Below are 15,007 nucleotides of genomic sequence, written 5' to 3' on the forward strand. Positions count from 1 at the left end.
TAAAAAAAAAAAAAAATAAAGTCAGAAAAAAAAAAAAAAAAGAATTGTAGAATTTCTAAATGAGTAAACATCAAGTGCAATGGGAGTATATAAAAAGATCATGATTAGAAGAGTGAAAAGTACATTTGGTAACCAGGAAGGAGAGATTTATTTGCTGTGAACGAGCATTACATTTGACTGGCAAGTGCAGTATAACAGGGCATTAAGATAATTTCCACAGATTCCTGTGGCAGGAGGCAGCTGGCTGCCTACCAATATTTGTAGTTTCCATTCACAGAGTGAATTTGTCACTGAGAATGGCTGCGCATCCAGGGACAAAAACTCTGTATCCCCATTGCATCTAACTGTGGCTTTGTGACAAATACCCATCAAGTAAATATGAGCAAAAGTGATGTCATTTCCAGGTGTGGACTTTGAGAAATAAGTGAGTCTTCTCTCCTCTCGCTATTTGCTAGCTGGATGTGGAGGGCTCTGAGACCACATGGGAGGGGAAAAAGCAATCCACTGACCAGAAATGCCTACCCTGAACTGTAACATGACTGAGAAATAAATTTCTATTACATAATACCACCAAAAGTTGGGAACTTGCTAATTGTACTATGAACTTAAAATTACAAAGAATAAAATGTCAAATCCTTCTTGAGTAGACAGACAATTTTCAATAGAACTAAACTTTGATACTATTTTATGCTTTAACTGTGAAAATAATCTACTGTAGCTAATTTATACAAGAAGAAAACAAAGTCAGCCTTAAAGACCCTGCCAAGAGACTTGTGAATTGCAACATAACTCACTGTATAAAGGGCAAAATTTAGAAACTGAAAAAGTATAAGTGCTTATCTATCATGAAGGGTTCATAGTTAACATGGCTTCAGATACATTTAGCTAGAATATAGAGAATATGCTGTGAATTGTGCCTGCTTATTAAATCCTTTCAAAAAAGAATTAAAATTAATAGAGCATGAAGGATCATGAGATGAAATGATTAAGATATTTATCAGCACTAAAAGCTTTTCAAAATTCAACATTTCAGATCCAGATTCCCCAAGAAAGTAAAAAAAAAAAAAAAAAGAATTGTAACTATCATTGTTTAAACTTGTAGAAAAACATATCTACAGAGTTAACAATTAGTGTCCATTATCTTATCATCTGTAGCAGATCAATGATTTTCTCAAATCATCGACACAGGTGAGGAGGGCATGGCAAACCACTTCGGTATTCTTGCCTGGAGAATGCCATGGACAGAGGAGCCTGGTGGGCTACAGTCCATGGGGTTGCAAAAGAGTCAGACATGACTGAAACAACTTAGCATGCACACATGCGTGATGAAATAATGGGAAACTAGTACCATCAATATTCTTTTACTGGACTCTCATGTGCTCACAATCAGGGAAACTGCAAAACATGAAAGACATAAGCCAACACCTGTTGGCTTTCTAAAGAAAGAGTCTCCTAATCAGAAAGAAGAGATAAGGTAAAGAGCCCCAAATGGGAGAAAGCATGACATGTTCAGAAAATGAAAGATGGCCAGTTTGGTTGGAGCATCACAAGCAAGGATGAGTGGTCCAGATTTAGCTGGAGAAGTGGATGAATGCACATCACATGGAGGGGTGCTTTTCAGACTTAATTGTGTGTACAAGAATCACCTGGAGGGCATGTTAAACCACAGATTCCTAAGCCCTACTCAGAGATTCTGATTGAAAAGGCCTCTAGTGGGATCTGAGAGTTGCTTTTCTAACAAAGTCCCAGGTGAGGCTGATCAGTAATCCACACTTTAATACTACTGATGTGGAGCTTTACAGCTTATAGGTGAGGATAAGGAGTCTGGATACTAACACAGAGAAGATGGGAGATTGCTGGAAGATTTTGATTAATTGAAGGGCATGATTTGTTTTTACTTTTCAAAAATATCCTTGTTTATAGATTAGAGGTGATGAGACTTCTTCATAAGGCTGTCGTAAAGATTAAGAGAGATAATAGATGTAATATGCCTAACAGTTCTAACACATAAATATGCCTTTTGGATTTTTTCACTGCTTTCTTGCCTTACTATTTTGCTTCAAGAATTGTAAATGAACTTGGAACCTCTTTTTTTGGAACTTCAGATAAATTTTCTAAATCAGTCAGTTCAGTTCAGTCCCTCAGTTGTGTCTGATTCTTTGCAACCCCATGGACTGCAGCACACCAGGCCTCCCTGTCCATTGCCAACTCCTGGAGTTTATTCAAACTCATGTCCATTGAATCGGTGATGCCATCCAACCATCTCATCCTCTGTTGTCCCCTTCTCCTCTCGCCTTCAATTTTTCCCAGCATCAGGGTCTTTTCGAATGAGTCAGTTCTTCTCATCAGGCAGCCAAAGTATTGGAGTTTCAGCTTCAGCATCAGTCCTTGTAATGAATATTCAATACCAGTATAAATACCAGTGTATTCATTTTCTTTGCTGCTGTTGTTAATTACCACAGATATGGTGGTTTAATTCAACTCTACTATGTTATAGTTCTGGAGGTCAGAGTCCCAACATGATTCTCACTGGGCTAAAATCAAGCTGTTGGCAGGCCTGCATTCCTCCTAGAGACCCTAGGGAACATCAGTTTCCTTTCTTTTCCTTTTCCAGTTTCTGAAAGTGAAAGTGAAGTAGCTCAGTCGTATCCAACTCTTTGCAACCCCGTGGACTGTAGCCTACCAGGCTCTTCCCTCCATGGGATTCTCCAGGCAAGAATGTTGGAGTGGGTTGCCATTTCCTTCTCCAGGGGATTTTCCCGACCCAGGGATCAAACCCGGGTCTCCTGCATTGTAGGCAGACGCTTTAACCTCTAGAGGCCACCAAAATTCCTCAGCTTGTGGCCCCCTTTCTATATCCTCAAAACCATCAACAGCTGGCTGAGTCCTTCTCACATCCTATCACTGTGGCTTCTGCTTACATTTAAGGAGCCCAATGTTACATTAGGCCCATCTGGAAGATCCAGGTTTATTTTCTCTCTCTCAAAGTCAGCTAGTCAGCAGCCTTAACTCCCCCTTTGCCACTTGCTATGTAAGGCAGCATACTCACAGGTTCCAGGGAACAGGACCTCAGCATCTTTGGGGGGTATTGTTCTGCCTATCAACTCAAATCTCAGTGTGCTTATGTTTGCATGTTGGTACTGCTTTTCTTTCTTCTCCACTGCTAATGACCATTTGAGCCTCAGGCAAATTAGCACCACCACCAAGAATTTCCCACAGAATTAAAGCACCCCTTCATCTGTCCCACTGCTAGATTCTTAGGCGCTAAGGTTTTATCTGCTTCTATCCACACTGTCTGATCCTACTTAAATAAGACCTGTGATACTTTTGAAATTGTTATTTTACTTAATTTGATTTTTAAGTGTTTGGGACCAGGAAGAACAGAACAAATCAAAAACAAACCTTTTTCTTATTTCTGTTTTTCCTAAGAGAAGCTCCTTTGAGGAAAGAAAAGAACCCAAACCACAAGCACTTACCCAAGCACAACAAAGCTCAAATCACAGAGCCCACCTCATCGCCAGTCTCAGCCCCTCTGTTGGACTGACAGTGGCTGACAGCTGAGAGGGCCTCCTGCTTCCCCGAGTGAAGCAGAAAGCCACATCTTGAATCTTGAACGCCTGTGTGAGTCCGTGATCACACCCTTGATGTTACCTTTCATCTCAACAGCTCTCTTGGCTCCACTTGCTCTGAGCAGTTTTAATTTCCTGCCAGCACAGTGGCACAATTTGCTGGCATTTTCCTTAGGATGCTTTTCATCAAGAGCCTAATGAGTGCCTGGGTTCTGGCGGATGATAAGCACGAGGCTGCCAGGGAAATGCCAAGAGGCCCCCTTGGCTCTGGAAGGCATCTCTGCCTAATTTCCCACCTCCTGCTACATGTAGGGGCAATTCTCTGCTAGCATCGCTCTGACAAACTACCAGTGTGTGCAAAGAAACCTGAAAACCACTAGAGCCCAGTACCCTGATACTTGGCTGTGAGGGGTTAAGCAGAAAAAGGCCTTGATGGAGCTCACTAAATGGACTTGTGAGCCAAACTCCTGATAATGGATATACCCAGATAACCAAGGTACACTAATGGAACACATCCAGAGATAATCGAAGTTCCACTAATTAAATAAAATGTTTTCCCATATCTAAGAATTTACTATCTACATCCAAGTGTTTTACCCAAATAGGAGGTTGCTATGTTATTAGCCTAATGCAGTTATAATAATGATTTGCACTTTCAGACTATTACTCACGGGTGCCCTTGAGGGTTTTGGCATATGGGACTCTTCCCCGCTGGCTTGCAGTCACTTTCATTTCCAGCTCCCTGCTCTTCCAGTCCTGTCTTTATTCCCCAAGCACAAGGCTTCCCCTTTAATGTCTTCTTATGTTCCTTTATTCCTTATATTAGGAGTGATTTCCCCCACAACCCCCTCCCCCCCAACTTTCTGAATAGCTCTTTATTTTAAAACCTAAGTTGTCCTTTAAGGCTACAAGTCCATCCAAAGGGCTAGTACATGGACAATTTAGTATCTATGTGGTGGCCACACACACAAAAGAGGATTCACAATTATTCGAGAAAGGGAAGTACAAATTTTATTATTTCCCTATAAGGTCGTCTCTCAGTCCCTACCATTTCGTCCTAGAAACAATGAATGTTGTTCACTGCTATGAGAAATTATTTTAAGAACACAGAGGAAAGCTTGCCATGAAAATCATTTTAAAAACTAGATCTAAAGATTAATGGTGAATGACACCAGTATTAAGACCTTCTCCCTGATTTTCTGACTGTGAGGCCCTGTGGGTCTGAGATTAAGTAGAAAACATGGAGATTTGATCTTGATAAAGAAGCCAAGAAATTCTTATTGATCTCATATGTACCACATGTCCAGGCCATCAAAAGAACAGTTTGGACCTTCTTTATACTTGCCTCAAAAAATAAAACTCTCACAGCAATGATATAGATGGGGCTTTGCTCAATATTTTGCTATTCCCCCTTACATTCAGGTTAAAAACCATTTTCCAGAAACACTGAAAAGTGAGATCAGAGGATGGCTCCTGATGTTTGTTTGCCGTTCAATGGCTCATTTTCCTCCTGACAGTCCTAGTTCCTCATACTGTCAATAAAATCAGAGGGAACAAAAATTTCAGACTTGTGACATGTTCTTCTGACATAAATCTGAAAACTGCTTTAATTTGATACCATGAGAAAGAGAACACACTCCCAGCTTCCCCCATGATTCTTGTTCCTTAATCATCAGGACCAGATAGAATGTCGCTAGTCTTCCTTCATCTTGAGATAAGACTCCACAAGGACGAATACTTTTGGCAAAAGAACATTTATACAAACCATTTAACATCCCTCTTTCCTCTTTTTCCTCCCTCTGCACTTTGCCTTTATTTCTCCTTCCTTTCTCTTCCACACATATTTACTGAGTGCCCATTAGAGACCAGCTCATAGAAGACCTTTCCAGGGAAGACCTCTGTGACTTTTTCATTTTAAATAGTGTCCTTTTCCCTGGTGGCTCAGATGGTAAAGTATCTGCCTGCAATGCGGGAGACCTGGGTTCAATCCCTGGGTTGGGAAGATCCCCTGGAGAAGGCAATGGCACTCCACTCCAGTACTCTTGCCTGGAAAATTCCATGGACGGAGGAGCCTGGTAGGCTACAGTCCATGGGGTCGCAAAGAGTTGGACATGACTGAGCGACTTCACTTTCTTTCTCTGAATTTTTTACTTGCTATCATGTTTCCTTTTTATTTTATTCTTAGCACTTACTATTATCTGATCGTTTCTATTTGTTCTCCTTCTTATGACATGTCTCTTCTGCTAGAAATGCAAACTTCTTAAGTGCAGGGAGATATTTTCTCTTTTGCTCACTATTTTACCTCAGCTCTGAGTATACTGTCTATCACATATTAGTTTTGCGACACAGATTTTTGAATGAATGAATGAATGGCACAAAGTTCAAGAGTACAATGTTGAAACAGAAATGCCCTTTCCTCTTGCAATGTTGTGTAGTAGAAAAACATATATATATATTCACTGTAAATTTTGTGTATGTTGTATAGTATAAATATACATATATATCTTTTATATATTTGTTTATAATACAAATATTTCAGTTTAGTCACTAAGTCGTGTCCAATTCTTTTGCAATCCCATGGACCGCAGCCTGCCAGGCTCCTCCGTCCATGGGATTTCCCCAGGCAAAAATATTGGAATGGGTTTGCCATTTCCTTCTCTAGGGGTCTTTCCGACTCAGGGATCAAATCTGTGTCTCCTGCATTGGCAGGCAGATTCTTTAGGAAGGAAAGGTAGAAGATGCTGTGAGTGTGCATAACGATGTTATTTTACAATAGGCTGGAGAGGTCAGGGAAGTGTTCCTTGAGGAATTGTCTTTTAAGCTGAACTTGAAAGATAAGCATGAGTTATTAAGCAAAAAGGGAGAACAAAAGCATTTTATCCAGATTAAAAAATTCTGCAGTTCCAGTGAGTAGAAAGAGGAAGTTTATTTAGAATGTTTTTTAAAATCTTTTGCCTATTACTTTAAGTATTAGAATTGTGCAGTTAATACAAAAACCTACAATATTAAAAAAAAAAATCCCCATAGAGAAAACAGATATCAGTAATAGTGTTCTTGAAAGGATCAACTATATTATGACTGATTGTATACCATGTAGTGAGATACCTAATAGAATGTTATGACTGACATATCTCCTCATTCTCTATTTCACTTCAACAAATGTGTATTGAGCAGCTATTAGGAATCAGCCATTGAATTACGGTTTTGGAAGACAAAGATTAATAGCCCAAATGTTTGTTCTCAAAAAGTTAAGGGGAATAATGTTTCAATCTGAGATAGAAGTATGGGTATGGCACAATAAAACACTAGGAACGGACATGTGTACTAGGCTGGGATGTCAGGGGAGAGTTTCTAGAAGACAGGATCCATAAACTTGAGTCTTGAAGGTTAAGTAGGAATCAGAAATTTAAAGTGAAGTGGAGTAGGCAAGGTGGAAGGGTACAGAGAAAGAGAGAATGGCATGAGAAAAGATTTAGAAAACTGGAATAACAGGACATGTGTAGGGAGGAGCAAGTAATTTTGCATAGCTATTGTGTGGATGGGTTTCCCTGGTAGCTCAGCGGTAAAGCACCCTCCTGACAAAGCAGGAGATGCAGATTCAATCCCTGGGTTGGGAAGATCCCTTGGAGAAGGAAATGGCAACCCCTTCCAGTATTCTTGCCTCAGAAATCCCATGGACAGAGGAAGCTGGAGGGCTACAGTTCATGGGGTCAGAAAGAGTTGGAAATGACTGAGTGACTGAGCATGCACCTATACATATTAGAACAATGATTTTAAATTGCTTAACTTTTTGATGAGTGATCTTCAAAACTTTTTGCTGTAGTCCTTAAATTTTAAGTTTTCAGTGAATGCTACTATTTGTCATAAATAAGAAATATATACACAACCAAATAACACAAGTGATTTCTATATTCTGGCTTTGGCCAGTGATATCTGGCTTCATGAAAAGGTTTAAAGAGGATACCCATTATCCTGTTATGTTAATGTCATATTTCTTCCTGGACACTAATGCATGTTGTAAATTAGGAAAGATTTTGAGATTTTAAAGTTTTGTGGAGCAGGACTGTATCTCTTCTGTGCACTTAATAATAATAGCTATCACTATTTTTATTGAGAATCTGTAATCCAAACATTATTTCTTATTCCTAACCCATAGCAGAATTCTGTAGTTATTAATTTATTTATTTAAATTTGAAGGTTAAACCTCAGAGGGATTAAATAACTTGCCCAAGGTCATTCAGTAATAAGTGTGGAATTTGGACTTAGATTTACTTGATTCTAGAGTGAGATGGTTAGGTTGATCTGTGTCATAAGACAGACTTCTGTTTGGTATCAGATTTCCACCAAAGAGCTATGTGGTTTGAGCTAGTGTGACTTAACACCTCAAAGTCACAAACATTTTATCTGTAATACAATTATAATACCAATTTAAAGGGTTATTTTGATAAATTACATGCATATATATATATATATATATATATATATATATGCAAATGTGGGGCTTCCCAGTTGGATCAGTGGTAAAGAACCCACCTGATGGAACAGGAGAGGCAAGAGACTCGGGTTTGATCCCTGGGTTGGGAAGATCCCTTGGAGGAGGGAATGGCAACCCACTCCAGTATTCTTGCCTGGTGAATCCCATGGACAGAGGAGCCTGCGGACTACAGTACATGGGATCGCAAAGAGTTGGACACAGCTGAGCAACTGAGCATGCATGCATGCACAAATGCATATGTAATAAGTGATTAACGAGTGTGAAGTTCTCTTAGACTATTTGTATTAATGTATACAGTTTCACATATAGTTATTATGTTTCAAAATTCTTTGTATTATCCCCCTACAAGAATAAAGGTTCTTCCTATTTTAATGAGACTTGATATTATTTTATTTTTTAAAGAGAGAGAGTTAACTAAACATGTAGAAAGATAACCAGGAGACAGAAAATTGCACATAGAATTTTAAACACCACCTAAACTTTCTGTTTATTCTTTTCTTTACCTCATCCCAATCCACGCTAGCATAATAAACTACGTTTATTAAACTAAGTAGCTAAACTCCAGGTAGGTAAGAATTCAATATAGAAAAAGACTGGGAGTTTATAATCCAAGGATGAAGATTTATCAAAAAATTTAATGAAGTCACTTCTCCTTCCTTCTACTCCTCCCTCACCCTTATCTCTTAGTTATTTTTTACTGGCTGAAAACTGTAGAAACTCACAACTATAAGACTTCATTACTTTTAGAGAATACACTATGGTACGTTTACTATAAATAATTCACACCATACTACACTTGTCAAAAGGAATGAACAAAGTATATATCATGGTACAGGAGCCTTGATTTTTATTGTTTTTGCTCACTTACTCACTAATTTTCCAACTGCAGCTCCCTGTCACTGTGAATTAGAGTAGTTCTGCTGTATACAAATATTGTATTCTGGGTAATTAGATATTGGGATAGGAGCCTCTGTAAATTACTTTAACTGGTGTCAGTACTGAAGCAAATAAGAAGTTTTTAGTTCTGTTTCTGGTTTGGGTTATTTTCTGACCCTAAACAGCCTGACATAAAGGAGTGCTTTTCTTTGTCAAAGGCAGCCTTTTCAAATCTAACTGCCAGACATACTATTGAACTATGTGTTCAATTCTAATTGGTTGAGATCTTTTCAATTTGGCAGTTTCATCTTTAATGCAATGGATGTAAGATTATGTGTGGCTCTTTTCAATGAGTTTTCCATACTGGTGATTAGGGCAGCGGATTTGGACATAAGCAGGCTGCTGGCTATTTCTTCTGGCCAATTTAAATTGATTCATACAAGTCCTTTGTACCCCAGGGGAAGGGCAGAACAAATCCCAGTGAGTGAGCCAGATATGGCTACTCTCAGAAGAGTAAAAAAGAAGAGGGAGGACAGACTGGGGAGAGGAAACACTAAGTATTGTAAAATTGGAGCTCTGAGCAGTCTGGCAGAGAAATATTGAAACTTAACCAGTAGGCTTCTGTATAGAACCAAGGTCACTGGTAAAATTATTTCCAAGATTGATTTTGATATATTTAGGTTAAAAGGACTAGGTAAATAGAAAATATTCTTCATACTTGATCCCACAGGGAGCCATACTGAGCAAACTCTTTTCTAAAAGTATTCTAAAAGACAGTAGATAATTATTTCAGAACTCCAAAGCAGCTGTAAATGTGTGATAACAGAATAGCAGAGAGGGTCAGCTAACAATTTTGTTTGGGACAGATGAAAAATTGGCCTTAGAATCACTCAGAGATGAGTGCTGTTAAGAAAGTCTCCTAGTTTTCTGTTTCGAAGGTGCACTAGGAGGAGCTATTCAAACAGGGCACATCCAAAAGTAATCCTTTTCAAACACACAGTCTCTGGTTATAAAGCTCTCTTCTGGGTTTTCTCTTTTAAGGACTGGATAGGGTACAGGCAAACCATGGTGGGGTCACTTCTATTATACATCATCTCTATTTCATGAAGAAAGAACTCCAAGTGAAGTTTTAGTGCTTTTTCAACTCCATTTCAGAAAATCCTTGGTATGCCAGATCAATTATTTTGGTGACTCCCTCTCTGAAGGAGAATGTAAACTATTTATCCAAAGAAAACAGGGACAGTACACTGCTGACAATATTTTAACAAGGACATTCCAATCCTACCTGAACACATGAAAACAAAGAAACGTTTCTCTAGCAAGAGAAAATAGCAACAGTTTTATTTTGTTGGTTTGACTTGCTTTGCCCTAGAACATATGCAAAACATCCATCTGTCTCCTGAGTGGTAACATTCAATTTGTTAAAATTCATAGTAATAATGAAATGCAACACTGATGCCTGCCACATTAGTTGAACAAATAAGGGTGACAAGTATGGCATATGTTTCAGAGACTAGTGGGTAAGTCCTCTAAGCTAAAGCATTTCTGTTGTTGTCTTTTGGTAAGAAATCTTAGGAGCTTGCACAATGATTCAAGGTTTTATAAAGTATAGAACTCCACAGAAAATAAAAGTAAAGCCAGTTTTCAACCATCATTCTTAATCAACTAAAAATAAACAAAGCCAAACCCTGTGAAGAGCTGGCTGCAGCAGCTATTTCTGAGCTGTCTTCTGGAAGACTAATGCTTTGTAAAGTCTTTCTCTGAAACTCAGATTTCTTGAGAGATATTATCTGAGAGTCACTGGAATTAATGCAACATAACTAGAACTTAGTAAGGCCTCCTGAGGTTTCAGAACAAGTAAAATTTTCCAACTGACACACAAATACAAAACTACCTGGACTTCCCTTTATACAAATTGGAAGGCAGTTATACCTGACAGAAATGTAGACAAATATTCATCAAAAGATATGTATGTGATATGTACATGTATAACAGCTGTGTTCCTAATAGTTCTCAATTATCCAGATACCCTGAAATAGCAGAATGAATAAATTGTAATATATTTAAAAATAATACCATACAATAAGAATGAATGATCTGGAGCTACATGCAACAATACGGATGGATCTCGCAACTCACTGGGCTAAACAGGTCAGGCATTAAGACGTACACATATACATGTGTGTATACATCACAGCATTTCATTTATATTAAGCACGTGTGTGTATGTTCAGTAGCTTCAGTTCTGTCCGACTCTTTGCGACCCTATGAACTGTAGCCTGCCAGGCTCCTCTCTCCATGAGATTCTCCAGGCAAGAATACTGGAGTGGGTTGCCATGCCAGGGGATCTCCAGGCAATCTTCCTAAACCCGGGATTGAACCCGCATCCATATTAAGTACAGAAAGAGGTAAAGCTAATCTATGTCTGAAGAAGGCAGTGATACCATTTTTGGCGAGTGAACTGAAGACAATGTAAGTGGGGCTTCTTGGTGTGGATCATGTTCAGTTTCTTCATCTGAATGCTTAGTGAGTTCAGTTAGTGAAAATTCTTTGAGCTATAATGTATAGACATGTTTGTGTGTATCTATATTTATACAATACTCAAATAAAAAGTAAAAAATAACAGGCCTATATCTTAACTCATGCCTTGTTATTCCATGTCTTTTCACTTTTCTTTTTTGTAAAGTAACTTGTATATCATTTCTTCACTAGCAGTCTTCAGACCTATATGCTTTTCTTTCTCCTTTCTATGTGCTTACAATAGCTCTCTATTTCTATCCATCAAACCTCATCTCTCCTTTCATTAATGGACTTTCATGTCCTACTTCAGACGGAAAATCTTTTAGATCACCTTGACAACCTAAGAAATCTTCCAGTTTAGTAACTGTTCTTGTAAGCATGGTGTTCTAATACTTAGAAACATAAGAATACTTCTTTACATACTTTGAACATCCTAATAAGGAAATACAAACATCAAACTCTGATATATTTTACAGTATTTAGTTGTATCTCTCTGATTTCAATACTGTTCCATCTCACCTGAAGATTTAAACTCTGTTTGAGTTTACATGGTTTATATAGAGCTCGCTTAAGAGGTATACTATATCGCAATAAAAATGACAAAATGATATTTTACCTTCTGATTGTCTCTAGTTTCCTTTCCCTTAAAAGGAAAATTTGTTAGTTTTCATTTTCATTCTTTATTTATGGACTACTACTATAACCACGACTATCATTGCCAAAATGCCAAGTATTAAGTATTTATTTTGTGCCAGTCACGGTTATAAGCAATTTGCACATATTATCTCATTTAATCTTTACAATCTTATGAAGTTGCTATTGTCTTCATTTATCAGATGAAAAAACTAAAGTTCAGCAAGAATAAATAACTTGCCCAAGATTAGCATTATAGTTTGATTCAAACCCCATGTTCTTCCAACCCAATTTCGCCACTTTGAGCTCAAATAAGTTTATACTTAAGCACTGAACATTGGCTCCCTTACTTTTTCTAATACAGGCATTATTAGCAGGGTTAGACACAACAAATACTTGTTCATTCTTTCTTTGCATTAATTTAATAATTCAAATCCACATCCAAATTCTTCCATATAAGAGGTAAAGACTAACTCTACATCTCCTCTAACAAAGTGATTAATGTTGCCTATCACAATTTTGTTTCTTCAGGAACTAGAAATGTGACAGCTCCCTTCTCTCTTCAAAATGCCAATGCCAAAAGTGACTTCAACTGACCTGCAGCCCTGGAGTTGCCTTCCCTACTGTACTCTTTGATCCACATTCCCAGTGATTCAAATACAATCTCCAAAGGAAATGGGAGTATACAAGTCATGGAAGCAAAAGAACTATTGATGTAGTGACATCAACAGTGCTCACAGTTCAATGTTATCACTACAGCAATGCAATGGTGAAAAATATACCTTTTTCATAAGCCCACATCAAACATGTCTGCTCATCTTTTTCACCACTAGACCTGCTTGGATCACAAGCTACCAGATTCATGTCAGCTCCATTATCCAGTAAGAACTGAACCAGGCGAATGTGACCATGGTAGCAAGCAGAGTGCAACCCTATAATAAAATAAGAATGAAAATATGAAAGGAGAAAAGGGGAAAACTGAACCCCAATTTTCAAAAGATAGTCATTACCACATAATAGCATTGTTGCCAGAGATATATAACAAAAGCTGAGTTCTCTGATAGATAATTAATTCTATCTTTGAGAAAACAAGACACTTTAAAGAAAAGAAGTATATAATTAATATACACAGAGACTACCTTTTGCTTAAGCACACTTTTTAGTATTTTTACATCCACTGTAACTACCAGAACAAACATTAGCATCTTTGTATAAATCAAAGAGTAAAGACCTCAAACAAAAAAAAATTTTTTTCAGCAGCAAACCAAGGGTAAGACAGTGTGATCAGTGTGTTCCTGATGCAGGTCATAACGGATGCATTGACTGTAAATACTTTTGCACAAAAATGAAGCTGACCAAAGGTCAGTCTGCTTTTTATTATCACCATGCACCATCAATTTAAAAAATGTCATTGATAAAATATTCCTAGTCATTGGGGTTGGCCACTGCCACTGCTCCCCCCACTCTTGACCACACTACTTCGCTTGAGCATTGATATGCATCAGAAACTGTTGTTCTCACCACAGTCTTACCTGTGTGCCCGTCCCTTCCTTGGTGGTTGATGCTTATGACATTCTGATCAAGAAGAAATTTAACCAGGTCAATGCTCTTGCCGTAAGTACAAGCACTGCAAAAATATAACACAGGGGAAATAGAAGGCCTCTGTTATGGGCTGAATGTGTGCCCTCCAAATTTAACATGTTGAAGCTCTGACTCCCATAACCTTACAATGTGACTATAATTTAAAGAGGTATAATCTACAGAGGTAATTAAGTGAAAGTGGATTAATTAGGGTGGGCTGGGCCCTCATCAAATATGATTGGTGTCCTTATAAGAAGGGAAGATTAGGACAGGGACAGGAGGACAGCTCATGAAGATACAGAAAAGAAGGCAACCATTGGCAATCCAAAGAGAAAGATCTCAGGAGAAACCAAACCTGACACCTTGATCTTGAATTTTCAGACTCCAGAACTATAAGAAGATCAATTTCTGGTGTTCAAGGTACATAGGGTATGGTATTTAGTTCTGGTAACCCTAGAAAGCTAAAACAGCCCTGATTTACCCAGGCTATTTTAGATGCTGGTGTTTACATAAGAGTGCCAAAAAGCCAGAAAAGAGAGAAGGAGGAAGGGAGAGAGAAGCGGAGGTGATAAGAAAAAAAAGCACATAAAGCAATATAATCCTGAAGATTCTCAAAGATGAGCCTTTAAGAAAGGAGCTGTATAAAATTTCTAGCATTTTCTTATTAATTATTAAATAGTTCTTATGATATGACTTCTTTTTGCAGGGAAACTGAATGGAATGAAGGAACCCAGGAAGGTTCTGAGAAATTTAAATGATACATTACACTTGTAATTACATCTGAAGCAGGAGACAGCCCTTGAGATCTGATGCTAATTCCAGGTAGGTAGTGTCAAAAATAATTTGAACTAGAGGACACCTGCTCAGTGACTCCAGAGAACTGGAGAACTGTTTGGTGTAGAAAACCCTTATACACAGCTGGTATCTTGTGTTTGGAAGTAAGGTATTATGTATTATGGGACAGTACAGAAAAACAGGGTGTTTTCCTTCCAGGTTTGTTCCAGAAGAGGTCGTTCACTGAGTCTTACTCTTTGCTCTTCCTGGGATGACTGCCTAAATCCTTTTTCTATCATAGAATTTTATTTTCTTTAAATAAATGCCACTATTTATCTAGTTGAACTGATGTTCCCTCCATGAAGTCTTCTCATGAACCAAAAGCTGAGTTCATTGTTATCTTCTCTGCTTCCTTGTTTGTTCAATTTTATGGCACCTTTCCTATTGTGTTATGGTAATGGATACACCTGTGTGTGCTTTGATGCCTTAGAACAGTTTCCTTAAAGAGAGAAGGGATTGTGTCATGTCAATGTTCCTACCAGCAACACACAATATAGCT

General features: G+C 38.1%; 1 protein-coding gene across 1 annotated transcript in view; it reads right to left on the minus strand.

The window, feature by feature from the left end:
* Window positions 1–15,007, minus strand: part of LOC122436821 (serine/threonine-protein kinase TNNI3K) — a 371,699-nt gene that overhangs the window by 210,428 nt on the left and 146,264 nt on the right. The window contains exons 14-15 of the mRNA XM_043460966.1: window positions 13,626–13,720; window positions 12,876–13,025 (exon numbers count right to left, since the gene is read on the minus strand). Of these exons, the coding sequence (XP_043316901.1) occupies window positions 12,876–13,025; window positions 13,626–13,720 (245 nt within the window). The remainder of the gene's footprint in view (window positions 1–12,875; window positions 13,026–13,625; window positions 13,721–15,007) is intronic.

The sequence above is a fragment of the Cervus canadensis genome, chromosome 2, assembly GCF_019320065.1.
Source record: "Cervus canadensis isolate Bull #8, Minnesota chromosome 2, ASM1932006v1, whole genome shotgun sequence".
Lineage (NCBI taxonomy): Eukaryota > Metazoa > Chordata > Mammalia > Artiodactyla > Cervidae > Cervus > Cervus canadensis.